This window comes from Dendropsophus ebraccatus, chromosome 8 (assembly GCF_027789765.1).
Source record: "Dendropsophus ebraccatus isolate aDenEbr1 chromosome 8, aDenEbr1.pat, whole genome shotgun sequence".
NCBI lineage: Eukaryota > Metazoa > Chordata > Amphibia > Anura > Hylidae > Dendropsophus > Dendropsophus ebraccatus.
Genome location: NC_091461.1, coordinates 11,685,693 through 11,706,601, shown reverse-complemented (window position 1 = coordinate 11,706,601; position 20,909 = coordinate 11,685,693). Strand labels below are relative to the sequence as shown.

At 44.8% G+C, this 20,909-nt stretch overlaps 1 protein-coding gene across 5 annotated transcripts in view; it reads right to left on the bottom strand.

Moving 5' to 3' along the window:
- LOC138799057 (VPS10 domain-containing receptor SorCS1-like) overlaps window positions 1-20,909 on the bottom strand; it is a 473,569-nt gene that overhangs the window by 184,920 nt on the left and 267,740 nt on the right. For all 5 annotated transcript variants that reach the window (XM_069979808.1, XM_069979809.1, XM_069979810.1 and 2 more), the window contains exons 4-5: window positions 6,838-6,996; window positions 5,746-5,819 (exon numbers count right to left, since the gene is read on the bottom strand). In XM_069979808.1, coding sequence (XP_069835909.1) covers window positions 5,746-5,819; window positions 6,838-6,996 — 233 coding nt within the window. The remainder of the gene's footprint in view (window positions 1-5,745; window positions 5,820-6,837; window positions 6,997-20,909) is intronic.

The following is a 20,909-nucleotide window of genomic DNA, read 5'->3' as shown; positions in this document are numbered from 1 at the left end:
CAGTTCGTCCCCAATTTACAGTCCATGGTCAAGAAGGAAGCTGTTTTTACAGCAGTGGCAGCCATGTTTAAACCACTTTAAAGTTTCCTTCCTACTTCAGCCATTATCCAGGAATCATCCTAAAGAAAGAAGCCAGGTCTGTAGCCGCCGCCATCATTTAGTAACTCCCTGACACTATCTACAGAGGTAATATCCCATAAAAATAAGCAGAATGAGAAGATGTTTTGCTAGTTACCTACGGCGGAATGACTGGATGAGCAGAAATACTTTAGCAAACATTATCTTGTCAAAATCCCGCCATAACGTCTCCCCACTCCGCACATGATAATGGCTTGGTAATTCAATTATAGCTGCTATTTGTATTGAGGGATTTATCTTCTGCAAATATCTGCATTGGTGCGAATCTGCGACCATAAATCTTCTGCGCCGAACGAGATTATTCCGCTGAACGTTCCAGTTAGAAGCTGCGCTCCTCTATTATAATGTATACGGAGCAGCTCGGGGTAACGGAACCTTCCTACAAATAACGGGAACTGACAGGACGGAGAGGCGAGAACCGAGCTCCGGGGACTGCTGCACAACTTACATGGGAGAGAGCTCCTCTACTAGGAAAGTTCTAGAAGCTCCATCATAGGTTTTTTACTGTAGACGGATGGTCCGATGGCTTCTCAGCACAAATGTCGCAGTCAGCAGATTTATAGGCTCATAAAGGATATAGCAGAGCTGAGATTTTCTTTGTGGCTGGTATAGATTAAGAATAAAGTGATTCTGTGGGAGAATATTCAGCCTTATATATGTTGCAGTGAAACTATAGAGTCCAGGGTTTTGATCACATCCCGGGAAATGATAAAATGACCGCGCCGTTCCATCATTTTCCTAGGGATTTGATCAAATCACTGATCCCTTTCAGGTAAATGGCGAAACGAACGATCGAGGAGTGCCACGGCTCTATGTTTGGGCGGCGGAGGCAGATGGGGAGCAAAGCGGCATACCTCCCGGTAAGCATATGGAGGCAGGGGCGGATGGGGAGCAAAGCGGCACACCTCCCAGCAGGCATATGGCGGCGGGGTCGGATGGAAACTCCCAGCAGGCATGGTGGCGGAGGCAGACGGGGGAACAGAGTGGCACACCTCCCTGGCAGACATATGGTGGCGGGAAGGACGGGGGAGCAGAGTAGCACACCTCCCCGGCAGGCATATGGTGGTGGGGTGGACAGGACCGGGACGGACGGGGAGCAGAGCGGACGCACCAGGGGAGCAGGAGGTGCAGGGTGGGGCGGACAGGACTGGAGGCGTCCGGGGAATGGAGCAGCACAACTCCCGGCAGGCGTACGGCGTGGGGGTTTACGAGGAGCGGAGTGGACAGGCCGGGGGGATCGGGAGGCGTGTAGCCGGGGAAACGAGCGGAATGGGGAGCAGAGAGGTGGCGAAGGCGGACAGGAAGCAAATTCTATGTCGCAGGGGGAAATGATAGCGTTCATTCCATCATTTCTCTGTAAGGGGTCAGAGATTTGATCAATTCCCTAGGGAAATCTATCTGTGTGTCATACTGAGACTCCTGCAGGACTTGTGGTTGGGTAATGCCATATTTCATAGTGTTATATATTTATACTGTTCTATCATTTTTTCCACTCTTTCTTTTATTTTTCTGGAGAGAAGAAAGAATTTTTGCCCTGTTCCAGCCTTTCTTCTACTTAGAATTGTGCCCGGTGAGGAGGAGTACTGTAGGCTCTATCCCTGTGAGACTTTAACCTCATCCCATCTTGGTGGAAGAAAGACTGATTTTGGTCGACCAGCATTTCTCACCTCATCCTTAAACCCCAAACACCACAGAGGGCATCCCCCATCACTACCACCAGCTGTGCAGCCTTCTTCTCACTAGTAACGGCCTAGGATAATAGGGGAAACCTAATGGATCCACTGAATTGGAAACTACTATTGACATTGTTTTAGTGATACCTACTGGGCCTCTGGTCACCCCATTCTCCACTGGTTGCTGCCCTGCATACTGTATCTATGCATATCTGTTTTTATAACTCCCATCCAGGCCTACAGTGTATGTGGCCTCAATAAGGGATCACTCCGAGATTGGGTTCCAGAGGGGACACCGGCTCCCCCACGTGTAGTCATGCTGCACCCTCTCAGTCCCACCTTTCTGGAACACATGAGGAGCTGACGTCAGGAACAGTGTCAGTCATTGGAGGAGCCGTAAAGGTGCGGCAAACTGGAAGATGGACTGGAAACTCATCTCGAGGTGTGAGAGTTGACACTAAGGTGAGTTAAATGTACCCGAATCTACAAGAAGGTGGGGTTCCCCTTTGTTGGGGTAGGCCACTGTTCTGATGGTGCCCGGTACCTGATGCATACCACATCATGATGATATGTTGGCACAAGGCAGTGGCCTCTCTGTTTGCAGTATGCCAGTGAATGGAACTTTGTGTTAAGACCAAGATGGGGGAGTGCTGTAAATTTTATAATTATTTTGGTCTACAAAATGAAGCCCTGTGGATACAATGTTGTCGAGCATGTGCCCATTGTAGTGCCCCCTTCATACTTATACTGACCTATAGCATTTTATTGAGCATGGCTACCTTCCAGATTTCTCTATAATTCTAAAAATTCTAAAAACAAATCCCAGACCGGTGACATCGGGTGCTGACACTGGCCTGACCATATGTGCTCCTGATCGGAAGAGCATACAGTTAAATGCAGCTCTGTCTTTGTCAGGGCCGGAAGCTTATGGCTCCCAGATCAGTCAATCACTCATTTTGTTGGTGACATCACTTGTGCGCTCGCAACAGAGGAAAACAGAAAGAAAGGCTGGTCGGCAGCACAGCGGCAGCAGGTGAGTATATAAAAACTTCCACAGACAAAATTACTGGAGTTGTCCTTTAAGATATGTCTGGCGGCTATAAGCATGTAGGCAGCACCATCATTCGGTAGATGGATGCAAGAATAAGCACAGTCCCAGTGTACTAAACTACAACGTCAGCTCTGCTACATCTCTTTCCCACTATATCCTAATTCAGGTCGAACACTCTTGAATTGATCTTTTCCTGAGAAGCTTTCGAGCAACAGTTCTAGCGATGACCTCTACGTGGAAATCCAATACCGTAATCACAGATCAATGGTAGACCTTGTAGAAACTTTGCCCGGATTACAGAAATCAAACGTTTCCCGATCCCTCAACGTTCAAAGAGTTGCGTCACATCGATATTCTCTCGCCCTTCTAGGTGCAGCCCAATTAAAACCAATACGGGTGGCAAACTCATTATTATTTTTTTTTTGACAGAACATTTACATTTCTGTATAGAAAGAGTCGACGCCTTTCATTTCTCATGCAATATTTCCATAATTACAATCTCGCGCACAAACGCGTGGGAGAAACCTTTGTTGGCTTTTAAAAACTTTCTCCATTTAAAGCGATCCCTGACAACAAGAACATTCAACAATGTTGTTCCCGGGTACAATATATGTATACGTGTAAATCAATAGGCTGCTGGTAACAGGCGCGTTCCTATTCTCCAGCACAATACTCACATTGACTAGCAATGTACATTCATTAGCCGTTGCCCACGCCGCTTATCTTTAGCGCCTTGTGTTCTAGTAAATTACATGAATAGTCCGCCGTTTCAGCTTTTATATTGGATTAATAATCTAAAAAGCTTGTATAATCAGTAGATGGATCCCCTAAAGTCACATAATCAGACGTAGCCCTGCAGATCCGATTAAACCATACGTTAGGCTTGAGGAGTCTGGGGAAATTTAGGCATAGTTACCCCATATTTATTACTACGTGATATTGGGAAATCACAAACTTATGCGAGAAGCCAAGTACAATTAGTTCATGAAATGTTTGGTTATTAAAGGAATTCGCCATTAGCCAAGGAATTAGTCTTATAAAACTCATGGGCTATCTTTAAAGGGAATCTAAGTTTATTCCACCTTAAATAAGGGCAGCACAAACTAGTGACAGAATTGTTGAACAGATTGGTGTATTACTTCATTTTGTTCAGCCGTTCTCCTAATATGCAGGTGAATAGGCTTCATGCTGCACCTCTCCCCCGCCCTCCAGCTGCTGATTGACAGCTGACTGCCTATACACAGCATGGATAGATAACTACCAATCAGCAGCTGGTGGGCGGAGTTTTCTGCTTCTCATGAATATCCAGGACTAATGGGGTCATGCAAATAATGGAGAGGACTACTTATTGTTCAGGAGGAGATCTTTGGATTCATTATTATGATCTGCTCAACCCTTCATCCCAATCCTATAGGTAGCGATGGTGCAGGGCACTGCAGTGTTCGCCAATTCAGGTTATCTTCAAAATAAAAGCTAAATACGGACGTAATTTTGAGCAATAATAAAACAATGCTTGACCAGGTAAAAACAAACCAAAAAGAAAATGGCCGAGTAGGATAAGGGAGGAAGGACATAGAGGTTGTGCCAGCCTAATGCATATACAAATGTAATCCCTGGCCATTAGACACAGCGCTGCAGGATTAAAAGTTGTTTTTATGACAATAACTGTATCCCCTGCGAACGGACCCCAAGACAGATCTTGGATTAAAAGCAGCTATCTGAAGGTACAAGTGGTTTGGGGGGTCAGATTGTGGGTACAGAGTCGCATCAACACTAGCATGTTACATTTGGTGTGAAACACATTGTGCTATTAGTTTGTGAAATGTCTATAATCCTCTGTAAACTATAACAGGGGCAGTAACTTTCTGCTTCTGACCAGGAAACCCTGTGGCAGTAAACAGAGAGGTAGCTATGGTTTTTATTTATCTTTTGGTCTTATTCTAATTAACTTCTTTAAACACTTTTTACAGGAATAAGACCTGGACTGCTGCAGAAAGAAGACAAAGGAAGAAGGTTTTTTTATTTAATTTTATAAGGGTTAACAAGGAGGTATTATTTATTTATTTTTTTTTTTTTTATGTGGCTTAGAAGTGAAAGTCGTCTGATAGAGGACAACCATTACTATGACGGAGCTGAGCGATAATCTATCTAATGGATAATACTAACCACCCTTTTATTACCCCAGTACCCACCGTCAGGGGGTACAGAGAAGAGCCAGGTACTGGCAGATGGAAACTATAAAAAATAGCGGTCTTTGTCTGGGGTGTTAACAGGCTGGCATTACTAGGCTTTAGAGTGCCAATATAAATGCTTCTTAGGTAAGGTCAGGCTGTTACTGCTTGGTTTGAATCTGGCTGTTTTTGAAAAATATTGGGGACTCCATGCACTTAAATGTTTAAATAATAAAAAAAAAAAGTGTTGGATCCCCCTTATTTATGCTGTCCTAGTATGTCCTAAAGCCTGCTACCTCCCACCCTCACGCCTATGATGACACGATTTTGGTCCAGATAGTTAGGCATAATAAAAACTTCCACCCAGATGATGTCATCATAGATCTGAATTTCCCTGCAGCCACTGCTTTGGGGCCATTCCTTTACACTCAGGACCCTTGTAGACTCACTCTATGCAGAATAGAGAAATAAGAGGAATGACCATGAGTGGAGGAGAACGCTATCATCACGCAGGGTTGTCATCTGAGAATGGAGGGTGTGAGATCAGTTTCGAGCCCCACGAGATATGTATTGAGTAAGATCCAAATCTATAATGTATAATGAGATGCCTATGTGATCTGAAACAGAATAAACCAGACTTCATGTTGAACAGTCAGGTCGGTACGGATCACATCGTCCATCACAGATAATCAGATAATCACTGAAGTCTTACCAATAAAATCGATTTGGTGCCACCGATTCACTTAGAAGCAGCCAGCGTCTTCCAAACTCCGATGAGCTGTATAACTGGAGGAGTAAAATATAAGAGATTGGTTATAGGAAGCCATGGAGGACAAGGGGGCAGAGCAGAGGACATGGTAACCCTGTAGTCTGAAAACAGAGACAAATAAGTGCTCCTTAAAGGGGCTGTCCACATTAGGCAATGCCTTGTTATTTAGAAAGGTCTCCCAAGGGTTAGTTGATTAGATGATATCCTGCTGTCCACAGTGATCAGAGGTGATCAGTGGAATTGCCCTGCAGCGCCACCAGTGGGTAAATGAAGTATTACACCTTGCCTAGTCAAGTCAATGGGTTGTACATTTAAAGAAGAAAAGTAAAAGATCCTCCGGAATAAAACTCTTTGTAATGTGCAAATGTTAGGCTGCCACCTTCTTGTTGCCATTTCATAGTCAGAGGACGATCTGTTCTATCATTGCATGAATGGACGCAATGAACAAAGAATCAGAATACTCCTCTCCTGTAATACTCTGTGCTGCTGTGGGAAACCCAGACCTTCCACACTCATCCCCTCTTCACATCACAACTCTGCCGATGTCACATGCAGCCCTGTTGTCACTAACATCATCACATACTGTAAATAAACAGGTCACTGGAAATCAGTACACTCCTCTCCTGAAATACTCTGTGCTGCTGGGGACACTGATCCTTCCACTGAGTGACTCACATCTTGACTCCCCACATGTTGACTCTTTCACTGTCACATGCAGCCCTGCCTTCCTGAGCATCAGCTCCTCTCCTAAAATACTCTGTGCTGCTGAGGGCCCTGTACCTTCCACTAAGTAAATCATCCCCACCCGACATCATGACTCTCTCCCTGTCACATGTAACGCTGTCTTCACAAGAATGGACAAATTACTGAGGGTCAGATCCTCTCCTGAAATACTCTGCGTCTCTGGAAACTATGTAATTTTACAATAACAGCCCACCCTCTCCTGTAATACTCTGTGCTGCTGGGAACTGTGCTCCTTTAACTTTGCTGCCCACAACCTGAAGGCTTCTTTCCTCCAGCACCGGACTCCTTTACCTTCTGGTCTTGGCTGTAGGCCAGGATCCAGTCCTCTTGCTTGGGATGAAACAGCAGGCTCTGGATGTAGAAGTTGAGTCTGTATTTCTGATAGGTGGCGCCCTCATCCGAGCTGATCATGAGGCTGCTCTCTATCTCTGGGTCGGTCAGCAGCATAATCTGCAGGAGAGAAGACTGAGGAAATAAGACTAATGTGCAAACAATAATTAATTTAATAAAGAACCAACATATTCAGAGTTTAATAGACTTCTATAAAAAAATAAAAAAATTGCAGTCCAGTACTTATCAGCTGCTGCATGTCCAGCAAGAAGTGGTGTATTCTCTCCAGGCTAACACAGTGCTCTCTGCTGCCACCTCTGTCCATGAGCAGGAGGGGTTTTCTAAAGGGATTTGCTACTACGCTGTACAGTTCCTGACATGGACAGAGGTGGCAGCAGAGAGCACTGTGTCAGACTGGAGAGAATACACCACTTCCTGTAGGACATACAGCAGCTGATAAGTATTGGAAGACTGGAGATTTTAAATAGAAGTAATTTACATATCTATATAACTTTTTGACACCAATTCATTTAAAAACAGATCTTTTTCTTAGGACCTTAAACCTATTTAGTCTACTTTTTTTTTTTTTTTGTGGGACTCACAGAGCAAACCACGGCAATGTTTCACATCGACGTCCCAAGAACCAACAACACAATTACTAATTTATAGCAAACGTTCTTTATATTAAAATTCTAATCAGAGGCGACTAGGAATTATGGGATAATCCAGCACTGCATTATTTATGACACCGCGCTCTCTGGTTTGCCGCTCCTATTGTGTAAAGGATCGAAAAATTAATAAAAAAGAATTAGCCCCTAAATCCCATATGAAATTGTGCACATTAATCACATATCGCACGGCGAGGTCGGGGGCCGCCCTGTCTCACTGCACAATAAAGTGCGCCGTCACTTTAAGAAAAAACAAACAGAGGGAGAATTCTGCTTCTCATTATTGTGATGATCAGATTAGTTACATTGCCGCTACCTGTCTCCAGACGCTTGTACCGAGAGTGCGCGACAAATAAGAGCCTGGAGGGAACGTGCCGTATGTGAGGAAGGAGCGCAAACAAATCAATGGCGGAGACAGGGCGATTAAAGGGGTACTCCAGCCAAAATGTTTTTCTTTCAAATCAACTGGTGTCACAAAGTGCCAGAGATATGTAATTTACTTCTATTAAAAAATCTCCAGTCTTCCAGTACTTATCAGCTGCTGTATGTCCTGCAGGAAGTGGTGTATTCTCTCCAGTCTTACACAGCGCTCTCTGCTGCCATCTCTGTCCATGTCAGAAATTGTCCAGAGCAGCAGCAAATCTCCATAGAAGACCCATAAAGAGATGCACTGAGGTCCAGCTGCAGGCGCCATCGTAAAACAACATGACTCGGAGTTCCTTCTGGCTAACTTCTCCAAACGTACACCCCCCCCCCCCCTTTTAACAACCTTCCCTCCAACGCCCACCCCCACCCACTTTACCTTTACCACACAAACTTCAGTCGACTCCATTTTAGGGTTGGAAAAGAACGGCCACAACAGCCTTTTATTAAAGTGCTTAAAACATAACAATAAATAACATGTCAACCAATATCAAAATAATCAAGAATATTATCCAGAATAATACTATGTATTTTGTAAAACCAGGGAGGTCTAACAGGGTACCATACAGGGCAGTACCAACACTGCACCAATTTTCCCTAGCCGCGCCGCGCCGACTCAGGAGCTGACAATATGTCAGACGGTACTGCCTATACACCACACCGTTCCCAGGGCCCTATCCCGAAAGGAACAACACATAACTTAACTAAACTTTCTATTACCATATAAAACTTTATAAAGAAGGGGAAGCCATCCCTATGATGGGTCCCCATGTGTCCAGGCCAATTTGAGGTGTCCTGTAAGACCTCCCTATGCTGGCTGTCATGACAAAGAAACAAAAAGACCCTCACCCAACCCACCTTTGCAACCCACATTGCTACCTAGGGCGGGCGGGCTGAAGCTGGTCGATCCACGTGGTCTTCCGTGTTTTATGGACTCCGGCTCCTCCCTCGGTGAGTGACCTGCTCCAATCCCCTGTCCCCTTTTCAAACCACTCACTGCCCCCTTAACCCTTTCCTATCTGCCTGCTCCTCTCTCCCCTCAAGCTACTCCCTCTCCCCCTATGCCTCCAGTCCCAGCTGAACCCGGTCATGCCGGGCTTCCGCTATACTACGCCCGCTCCGTGCCCTTTCTGAAGATGTGCGGATGTACACCCACCTGCAATGTCCATAAAACATTCATGCACACAGTCACTATATATAGCTATCTATACACCCTCAATGGGAGGTTTTCTATGGGGATTTGCTGCTGCTTTGGACAGTTCCTGACATGGACAGAGTTGGCAGCAGAGAGCACTGTGTCAGACTAGAAAGAATACTAAGAAAGACTAGATACTAATACTAGAAAGAATCACTTCCTGCAGGACATACAGCAGCTGATAAGTACTGAAAGAATTGCGATTTTTTATTTTTTTATTTTTTTTTTAATAGAAGTAAATTAATAAATTAATAATTTATTTAATTAATTAATTTCTAGGACTTCTGGCACCAGTTAATTTAAAATATATACAGGGGATGTCTGGTTTAGAAAAAAAATGTATTAATGCATGATATAGATATATATTGTAAGGGATTAGGTAGCAGGAAAGGGTCTCCTGGGGTAGACAGGCACTCTGGCAGGGACACATGCAGGAGTCAGTCGGTATAACTGACCGCAGCCAGTTTTATTTCTCAGGTTGTAGCAAAACAAAATAAAACAGCAAAATAAAACCCTATGCCTGTCCGGCTCTAACTAAACATAAATGATCCTGGCTAACTCAGTGCAGGCCTAGTACCTGGCACCAACAAAACACAATATAGCACAGTCCATACAACCTGATGCAGTGTTAGTGCAGGGCTCTCACAGACACTTGGCCTTAGCTCTTTTCCCCAGGGAGAGAGAGAGATCTGAGCACCTAGCAGACTGTTATATGGCCATCACACCTGAGTCCTGATTACTCTGTCTCAGAGGTCTAAGACCCGGACTGTCTAGCTGTGGCCTGGACATCAGCCGCCATTACCAGGCTGCACACCAGACCTACTGCATACATTCTGATAAAACTTGGGGAAATATAGACTCCATCTACAACCTCTCCACATTGTCTGTTACATTTCCCCCCCTCCTCTTTCAGTCTGGTGGCTGGAACACAACTGGTCATAAAACAGTGAACACGAGAAAGAGCGTCTGCATTTCCCATTTTAGTTCCAGGTCTGTGTTTTACAGTAAATCTATATTCCTGTAGGGCTAAGAACCATCTTGTTACCCTCCTATTTTTCTCTTTATTTTCACACATCCACTTAAGCGGAGCATGATCTGTGACCAATTCAAAGTGCCGACCAATAAGATAATATCGGAGCACCTCTAGTGCCCATTTAATAGCAAGGCACTCTTTCTCAACAATTGCATATTTTTTCTCATGGTCATTCAGTTTCCTACTTAAGTATCGTACGGGATGTTCTTCACCATTTCGTACCTGTGATAGTACCGCCCCAAGACCAACATCAGAGGCGTCTGTTTGTAAAATAAATTCTTTTTTTAAAGTCTGGCGTGATCAGCACCGGCTGAGCGCACAAAATATTTTTAAGAGTTAGAAATGACTGTTCAGCCTCTGGTGTCCACTTAATCATGACCGAGTCTTTCCTTTTGGTCAAGTCTGTCAAAGGGGCTGCAAGGGAGGCAAAATTAGGAATAAACCGCCTATAGTAGCCGATGATCCCTAAAAAAGCACAAACTTGTTTCTGGTTTGCTGGATGAGGCCAGCTTTGGATGGCTTAAATTTTATTAATTTGGGATTTTACCAGACCCCGACCGATTGTGTACCCCAGATACTTGGCATCTTCCAACCCAATTGCACATTTTTTTGGATTTGCAGTAAATCCTGCCTCGGTCAGAGAGTCAGTTACAGCCTGTACTCTGGGCAAATGGCTTTCCCAGTCTGAACTTTGGATGATTATGTCATCAAGGTATGCGGCTGCATACCGCTGGTGGGGTCTTAACACTTGATCCATCACTCTTTGAACGGTTGTTGGGGCACCATGTAAACCAAGCGGTAAAACAACATAATGGAACAACCCATCAGGAGTGGCAAATGCAGTTTTTTCCTTGGCTTCATCAGTAAGTGGTATCTGCCAATACCCTTTAGTTAAATCTAGGGTTGTAATATATCGGGCACCTCCCAATCTGTCGATAAGCTCATCGACCCTTGGCATGGGGTAAGCATCAAATTTAGAAATGGTGTTGAGCTTACGGAAATCGTTACAAAACCTCCAGCTACTATCTGGCTTTGGAATCAGCACTATTGGACTGGACCATTGACTATGGGATTCCTCAATAACACCAAGGGCTAACATTTTTTTAACTTCCTCAGACACTACCCCTCTCCTAGCCTCTGGTATTCTGTATGGTCGTAGCTTAACTACTTTACCTGGTTCAGTTATAATGTCGTGTTTAATAAGGGTGGTACGGCCAGGAAGTTCCGAGAAAAAGTCCTTATTTTTTATTAGGAAACCCTGCACTTCTAACTTTTGTGTATTGGCCAGAGATTCCGGTACTGTTACCTCTGGTAACAAAGACATATTGAAGCAAACCTGCTTTGGTGGAGAAGAGGTCTCTACAACAAGACTATGTCTGTCTTTCCAGGGTTTTAGGAGATTAACATGATACACTTGTTCAGGCTTCCTTTTTCCTGGCTGGCGAATCTTGTAATTTACCTCACTTACTTTTTCTACCACCTCATAAGGACCTTGCCACTTTGCCAGGAACTTGCTTTCAACAGTTGGTATAAAAACAAGAACCCTGTCACCTGGTGTAAAAGTGCGTACCCGGGCATTGCGGTTATATACCCTTTGTTGCGCCTCCTGGGCCTGGGTCATATGCTCTTTTACAATAGGCATTACTGCTGCGATACGATCTTGCATTTGTGAAATGTGTTCTATAACACTTCTATAGGGGGTAGCTTCTCCTTCCCAAGTTTCTTTTGCTATATCCAGAAGCCCTCTGGGGTGGCGACCATACAGCAATTCAAAAGGAGAATACCCTGTGGATGACTGAGGGACCTCACGGACTGCAAACATAAGGTAGGGGAGAAGAAAATCCCAGTTTTTCCCATCTTTATCCACCACCGCTTTTAATGTTTTATTAAATCTTTCTACCAACCCATCAGTCTGTGGGTGGTAGACAGAAGTACGCAGCTGTTTAACCTTAAACATCTTACACAATTCCTTCATGACTCTTGACATGAAGGGGGTACCTTGGTCTGTAAGGATCTCTTTTGGTATTCCTACTCGACTAAATACATGTACTAATTCTTTAGCTATATTCTTGGATGAGGTATTACGTAAGGGGATAGCGAGTAGCGTAATCCAATATGACCAATATGTGCTGATGACCCCTAGCAGATTTCATAATAGGCCCCACCAGCTCCATTGCTATTCGCTTAAATGGCACTTCAATAATGGGTAGTGGCACCAGGGGACTATGATAATGTGCCATAGGAGCGGAAAGCTGGCATTCAGGACAAGAATCCCAATATTTTTTCACATCTCTCTGTATTCCGGGCCAAAAGAATCTTTGTAGGATTCTATCGGTAGTCTTTTCAATTCCCAAATGTCCCCCCATAATGTGACCATGGGCAAGATCTAGTACCATTCTTCTATATGCTTTAGGGACCACTAACTGTTCCACCAGATCGTCTCCCTTTTTCACTACTTGATACAACAAATCATTTTTTAAAGCCATATGGGGAAAAGATAAACTAGTTCCTGGCTCAACCAGTGACCCATCAATAACCTTCACATTTTCCCTGGCTCTAGTTAAGGTCAGATCTTTTAATTGCTCTGCCCCAAACTGGTCCCTCCTCACATCCAAGTCAGGCATGTCATTTGTCATCAGGTCTCCCCGATCTGTAGAAGCCCCATCATTAGAACTAGTTTCCTCTGCTTCCCCAACATGACAGAAAAAGGAAACGTTTTGGGGTTACCTGGAGTTATGCTCATGACATACAGGCATATTAGATGAAACTATTTTCCCACAGCTCCCAGAACTGTGGGAAATCCCGCCCCATAATGACATCATGCATCAGCATTGGCACTAACCCAACCTCAAATTTAACAGGACCACACTGGGTATGTATATCAACCAATGCAGTCGGGTAACTATGGGTATCCCCATGTATGCAAATGACATCAATGGTTCCAACCTGACTTTTCCTTGCGTTTACCAAATCAGATTTGAGGAGAGTGACCAGACTACCTGAATCTAGTAAGGCATTTACCCTTTTACCTTCTACTGTAATCATGCACATTTGTTTATCACTATCCCCACCAGGCGATGCAACACATGCTAGCCTAGCGTAAAGTGATAAACGGCGGTTTATTGCTGCAGCATCACATTGCATAGGTTCATAAGTCATAGGGCAATTAGCAACAACATGTCCTGGCATATCACATCTAAAGCATCTTATAAAGTCTTTATTGAGTCTCTTAGAAGTCACCGACCTTCCTGACACAGCTTGCCAGGCTTCAGGTCCCTGACTTTCAGTCTCTACATGTGTAGGCACCAATCTATCAGCTCTGCCAGTTCCCTTTACCCTCAGAACAGTCTTACCAGATAGGCCTGGAGTTCTCTGCTGCAGGGCTAGGGGGCGCTGTGGCAGACTCATCAGTTCCTCAGCTGCAGTGTACCTCTCGACCATCTCCACCAGCTGATCAGCACTTTTGGGATCCCCATGGCTTACCCACTTCCGTAAGGTGACTGGCAGGGACCGCAAATATTGGTCCATTACAATCCGTTGCACCATTTGTGGGCCTGTCAGGATCTCTGGCTGCAACCACTTCTTGGTAAGATGGATGAGGTCGTGCATTTGAGAGCGGGGAGGTTTGTCCATATGGTACACCCAGTTATGCACACGCTGGGCACGGACAGAAACGGTAACTCCCAACCGTGGAGTTTAATTTGTCATAGTTCATGGCATCCTGATTATCAAGGTTAAAGTATGCCTTTTGTGGTTCACCTGAAAGGAAAGGTGCCAACAGTCCTGCCCACTGGTCTTTTGGCCAACCTTCTCGCTCGGCAGTTCTTTCAAAGGTTGTTAGGTAGGCTTCCACCATCATCAGTTGCTGTCATCTTTTGCAAAAAATGACTGGCCCTTATGGAGGTAGGACTGGCATCTGTTACACCTGCGGACCTTCCAGCCACACTGGATAGTTGCTGCACAACTTGTTTTAAAGCATCCCAGTCTTGCCTCTGCTCCTCCTGTGCAAGCTCCAGCTGTGCAGTCAGTCTGCGGTTAGTCTCCTCTAGAGCCACCTTTTGCACTCTAGTAGCCTCCGCTTGCACTTTGGTAGCCCCCTGTTGTGCTGCAACAGCATGTAACAAAGCCTTGATCATGTCCTCCATCAAAAGAACACTGGCCCTTTAAATTTTACACAGTGCTCTCTTCTGCCAGATTTTTTTCTGCCTAAAGCCTCCTCCACCAATTGTAAGAGATTAGGTAGCAGGAAAGGGTCTCCTGGGGTAGACAGGCACTCTGGCAGGAGTCAGTCCACACAAAGGTTTGGTATAACTGACCGCAGACAGTTTTATTTCTCAGGTTGTAGCAAAACAAAATAAAACAGCAAAATAAAAGCCTCTGCCTGTCCGGCTCTAACTAAACATAAATGCTCCTGGCTAACTCAGTGCAGGCCTAGTACCTGGCACCAACAAAACACAATATAGCACAGTCCATACAACCTGATGCAGTGTTAGTGCAGGGCTCTCACAGACACTTGGCCTTAGCTCTTTTCCCCAGGGAGAGAGAGAGATCTGAGCACCTAGCAGACTGTTATACGGCCATCACACCTGAGTCCTGATTACTCTGTCTCAGAGGTCTAAGACCCGGACTGTCTAGCTGTGGCCTGGACATCAGCCGCCATTACCAGGCTGCACACCAGACCTACTGCATACATTCTGATAACACTTGGGGAAATATAGACTCCATCTACAACTTCTCCACATTGTCTGTTAATATATATATATATATATATATATATATATATATATATATATAATTTTTTTTTATTCTGAAGAAACAAAGTTAGAAAATACAAGAACATCTTCACCTATTTGCTCCCTAGACAGACAATGAGGAGGCCCAGATAGCCGTCTATATAAATGACCCCCATTGTGGGAGCGCTCCGGCTGCTTCTTGATGCTCCTCCATGTAGTGTCTGAGCCCCTCAGATATGAAGCAGACTAAAGAGCCTCGTCTGAGTGCATTACCCCCGCTGTACATTATCCGCCGGACGACCCAAGCGTTCCAGGTTACATTGTCTGTACACACACAGGGCTTCATTAAAACTCTCAAGTGCTTTTAGCAGGGTGATAAAAATCCCTTTTAGCCGGAGTAGTGTAGCATGACAAGCGCGACGGCCGGGATTGCTAAGAAGCGCTGCCAATGCTCAGCCGCCGAGCCCCACAATAAACAAGAGATTGGACGTCAGGATGATGTAGAGCGCGCAGACCTGGAGCGAACACAGCTGTAAACCAGTGGTTACACGGTCACGCTCCATTCTGCATCATGGGGTCAAGGCGGACAGCCATCCCTGGTGCGTCACATGATGAACGTCTCAGAGACTGCGATAGCATCCCATAATATCAGGTGTTATCACTAGGAATGGTGGATAGGCCCAGGAAACTTCACAAGTCAGTGGTCATTTGTACCCTATGTTATGTCGCAGCAGGGGTGGTGGGAATGCGACTACATTAACATGGTCGTCAATTGAGCTAAGTATTTGTAAATGAGGACACTGAGACACATGGCAGCTACCTCCAATAGGTGGCAGCAGAGAGACTGCAGGGGAGCTCATCTGCATACTGATTTACCCAGGATGCATTGCCTTGCAGGGTTCCGTACATCAAGTGTCAATCTTCCTGTCTGTTAAGTGGGCACTGCGGCTGCCTGTTATGTGGGCACTGCGGCTGCCTGTTATGTGGGCACTGCGGCTGCCTGTTATGTGGGCACTGCGGCTGCCTGTTATGTGGGCACTGCGGCTGCCTGTTATGTGGGCACTGCGGCTGCCTGTTATGTGGGCACTGCGGCTGCCTGTTATGTGGGCACTGAGGCTGCCTGTTATGTGGGCATTTCGGGGTGTGTGTGTGTATGTGTGTGTGTGTGTGTGTGTGTGTGTGTGTGTATATATATATATATATGCGTATGTGCGTGTGTGTAATGTCTACCTCTGTTATGGGGGATTTCTGGAGCCATCCATATAATGTGGCCACTGTTCTTTATTGACTACCTTGGCAATCACCAAGCACCATGATGCAGATTGCCTATATAACCTGTCAAAGAAGCCCAAAGTGTCAGTCCAGTTCCCTTGTCCCTGACTATATATGAAGTGGGGCCTTGTATTGAAATGTATTTGTGGCCCCCATAATAAGGCAGTGACTACTTCCCAGGATAATCACCCTCCCCTGCACTACACATAGTGACCTTCTGTAAGGAAGGTATATGTATATATTCCCATCCTCCCCGGTTGCCCGCTCAGAGCCAGGCCTGTAATATTAATAGCTCCTGACTGTAAATGTTATGCAAGGAGCATTTATATCCTTCCAGGGCCGTCCACGTCATGTACACACGCCGCCGTTATCCTGCCATGTACGCTCTGTCCCATTGATTAATCGCTTTTCATAGCAAGTCAATAAATTCGACACAGACCCCTGAAACCCAACTCCAGGCGGCAATTCATCATCCGCTGCAGGAAGAGGAAGAAACTTTATTTGCTTTCCCTCTTTTTGATAAATGAGCAAGAAACTCAATTTACGGTTCCAGCGGAGTCCGTCTTAGCGGATGCCCGGCCACCATATTAGAGATGTAAACGTCTCCCTATTAGTGGCGTCCTGGAATCACACACCCACCCGGTCACACTGCTGCCAAATTGTCACTAAATTGCTGGATAGAAAAAGGCATCATAAAAGAGCTGTAGCATAGCAAACCAGCACTACGTGTGTGAATCTCAGTAGGTGCGATCCGCTGTTATTGCACCAAGAAACCATGGTTGGCTATAAATTTCTCATATAATCATTTAAAGGGAATCTGTCACTAGGTATATGGTGACGTAAATAAGGGCAGCATAAACTAGTGACAGAAATGCTGAACAGATGGGTGTATCACTTCCATCATTCTGTTCAGCCGTTCTCCTACTATGCAGGAGAATAGGATTCTTGCCACACCCCTTCCCCGCCCTCCAGCTGCTGATTGACAGGTGACTGCCTATACACAGCATGGATAACTGCCAATCAGCAGCTGGTAGGTGGAGTTTTCTGCTTCTCATGAATATCCAGGACTACTGGGCTCGTGCACATAATGGAGAAGATTACTTATTGTCCATGTTATTCAGGAGGAGATCTCTGGATTAGCTGCACAGAACAATGTAAGTCATACATCATTCTGTTCAGGAGATAGGACAGCATCATCCTACCTACAAAGTCTCCTTAAAGTGACACTGTCACCCCCTATTTGCCTTTTGACTGCTCTCCACAGGTGTAAAGGGTTAATGTTACAGCTTTCATTACTTATTTTCTATAAAAAACACCTCATGGTGCTTGTTCTGGTAAAAAGTCGTTTTTTATCACCTGTGAATTGGTATATGTGGGCTGGGCCTCGCGGCCTTTGTGCCACATCGCTCCGCCCCTAGCACCACTTAGCCCCACCCCCACCCGTGACGTCATCACTGCATAGGCCCGCCCCCTCAGCGGCCATTGGTGTGGGACAATCTAGGGGGTGGGGCCTAGAGATGTAGGCTGGCCCTTCCAATGGCTGCTGAGGGGGCGGGGCCTATGTGGTGATGAGGGCACAGATGGGGGCGGGGCTAAATGACACTAGGGGCGGAGCGATGTGGCACAAAGGACGCAAGGCCCCACCCACATATACCAATCCACAGGTGATAAAAACGACTTTTTACCAGAACAAGCACCATGAGGTGTGATATAAAATAAGTAATTAAAGCTGTAACATTAACCCTTTACACCTGTGGAGAGCAGTCAAAATGCAAAAAGGGTCAGTGTCACTTTAAATGAATGGCCATGTAGTTAAAAGAAGAGGAGATTTTTTTGCTGTGGCTTATAGAAGGGGGTGGTGGTTGGCAGACCTCGGCCTATAAGCCCTAATAGAGAATATCTAGTCACTGATTTCCCTGATGAGACAACAACTTTAAAGGCAATGTGTCATCAGAAAATAACTTATTGTATAAAGAATGTTTTTATGTGAAACATATTTTTTATATATGATAAAATAAATCCTGATATCCTGCAGTTCTCATTCTCACCACTGGGGCTAAAACTAAGCAGAGACTTCCTGTTGTGTCTGTGATGGTAAAGAGGAGGCTGCTGTAAAGTGATCTGTACAGCATTGCAGCATCATGTGAAACCAGTAGATAGAGGAGACAATATAAACTCCCTGTGGAATGACCTCTTCACAGGCCACAGAGCATGCTCAGTAATGTTTCACATTCATCTCAAGGGGACAGAGTCCGTCTATTGCCATCTATGTCCATGAGTATTGCTGTTAAGCATGTCACAAAATTCTGTAAAGAACAGCCCAGGCAATATGGCCGCCCCCATCACAATGTACAGAAAGTTTGTGTGTGTGGGGGGGGGGTCAGAAAATAGAAAAAGATTAGAATAAAACAACAAGTTTTAGTATATGACTCTGATCAGTAAAAGAAAATTTAGGTGATGCATTCCCTTTAAGGAACTATACTGCCACTCCAAATACTTAGAGGAGTACTCCTATCATGTCCAAAGTATCCATGTGAAAGGGTATAACTAGATCACAGTGGGGGAAGGTCAATTCATAGTCTATGGAGCTGCCTATGTCCAGTGCTTCCATTGAGATTGATGGGATACCATGGATAACTTGTCAAGATTGTTTGTCAGCCAATCAACAACTTTTCCATAACTATGCATAATCCTAATCAATGATGGGGGCATGATGGGACAATGGTATTATAAGCTCACTCAGCAACATAGGTAGACATCAAAGTCCAAGACCAGATAAATTAAATCAGGCTCCAGACCAAGAATCTAAGTTAGTTCGGAAAGCAAACCAGATCCTAATGGTGCGTTTACACAGACAGATTTATCTGATTTTTGAAGCCAAAGCCAGGAATGGATTAGAAAAAAGGAGAAATCTCAGAGATTCCTTTATGACCCGCTCCCTGTTTATAGTCTGCTCCTGGTTATGGCTTCAATAATCTGTCATATAAATCTGTCTGTGTAAATGCACCTTGAGACTAACTCAGACCCCAGACAAGAACAATACATTGATCAGACCCCATAGACCAGACCCTAAAACTAATCAGACTCTTACATAATATAGAACCCCATATTATACACTCTGCAATAACGTGGGAAAAAAACAAACATTTTCAGATCAAATAGTGTCAGGAAGTTATATAGATTTGTAAATTATTGATTCTAATGGAGCCGCGTCATAGAGGGGAGGGAATTCCCTCCCACTGAGGGCGGGCCGGCCGACCTCCAGTGCTTTAGCACGGCCCGATACTGCTGGATAAAACGGCGCCGTACACGGGAACCAGGCCGCGGTTCGAAAAACGGACCGCGGCACTGGCTTACCCATGACGGTGCCGTTCTATCGGTGTGTTAAATTCAAGAGGATGTACCTGGTGGTACATCCTCTTTAACCCCTTAAGGACGGGGCCCATTTTCGTTTTTGCGTTTTTGTCTTTTCCTCCTTGTGTTTAAAAGGCCATAGCACTTGCATTTTTCCACCTAGAAACCCATATGACCCCTTATTTTTTGCATCACTAATTGTACTTTGCAATGGCAGACTGAATTTTTGCATTAAGTACACTACGAAACCAGAAAAAATTTCAAAGTGTGGTGAAATTGAAAAAAAAAAAAAACGCATTTTTTTTTATTTGGGGGAACTGTGTTTTTACGCCATTCGCCCTGGGGTAAAACTGACTTGTTATGCATGGTCCTCAAGTCGTTACGATTAAAACGATATATAACATGTATAACTTATATTGTATCTGATGGCCTATAAAAAATTCAAACCATTGTTAACAAATATACATTCCTTAAAATCGCTCCATTCCCAGGCTTATAGCGCTTTTATCCTTTAGTCTATGGGGCTGTGTCAGGTGTAATTTTTTGCGCCATGATGTGTTCTTTCTATCGGTACCTTGATTGCGCATATACGACTTTTTGATCGCTTTTTATTACATTTTTTCTGGATTTGATGCGACCAAAAATGCGCAATTTTGCACTATGGGATTTTTTTGCGCTGACACCGTTTATCGTGCGAGATCAGGAATGTGATTAATTAATAGTTTGGGTGATTACACACGCGGCGATACCAAACATGTTTATTTATTTATTTATTTGTTTACTTTTATTTATTTACTATAACCAACACTTTTTTTTTTTTTTTTTTTTTTTTACACTTATACTAGAAGCCCCCATGGGGGATTTCTAGTATATATACTTTGATCTCTCATTGAGATCTCTGCAGCATAGATATGCTGCAGAGATCAATGAGATAGGCACTCGTTTACTTCCGGCTGCTGCAGCCGGAAGTAAACGAGTGCCGAGCCGGGAATGGCGGCATCTTGGACGAGTCCCCGACCGGCATCAGTAACGGAGATCTCCCCCACTAGACACCAGGGAAAGGTTGCCTCCGGTAATCGGAGGCAACTGTGAACTTTGACAGCTGCCTCAGATTAGCTAATTAGCGGGCACGGCGATCAGACCGTGCCCGCTAATAGCGGCGGTCCCGGGCTACACGTGGCACCCGGGACCGCGGCGCTTCAAAGCGGGGTCGCCACGCGGCCCCGCTTTGAAGTGCTAATGAGGACATATGACGTACCGTTACGTCATATGTCCTTAAGAGGTTAAAGGCTGGCTTCACACTGCGTTTTCGCAATCTGATTTTTTTTTTTTTAATACATTGTCATTAAACAAAA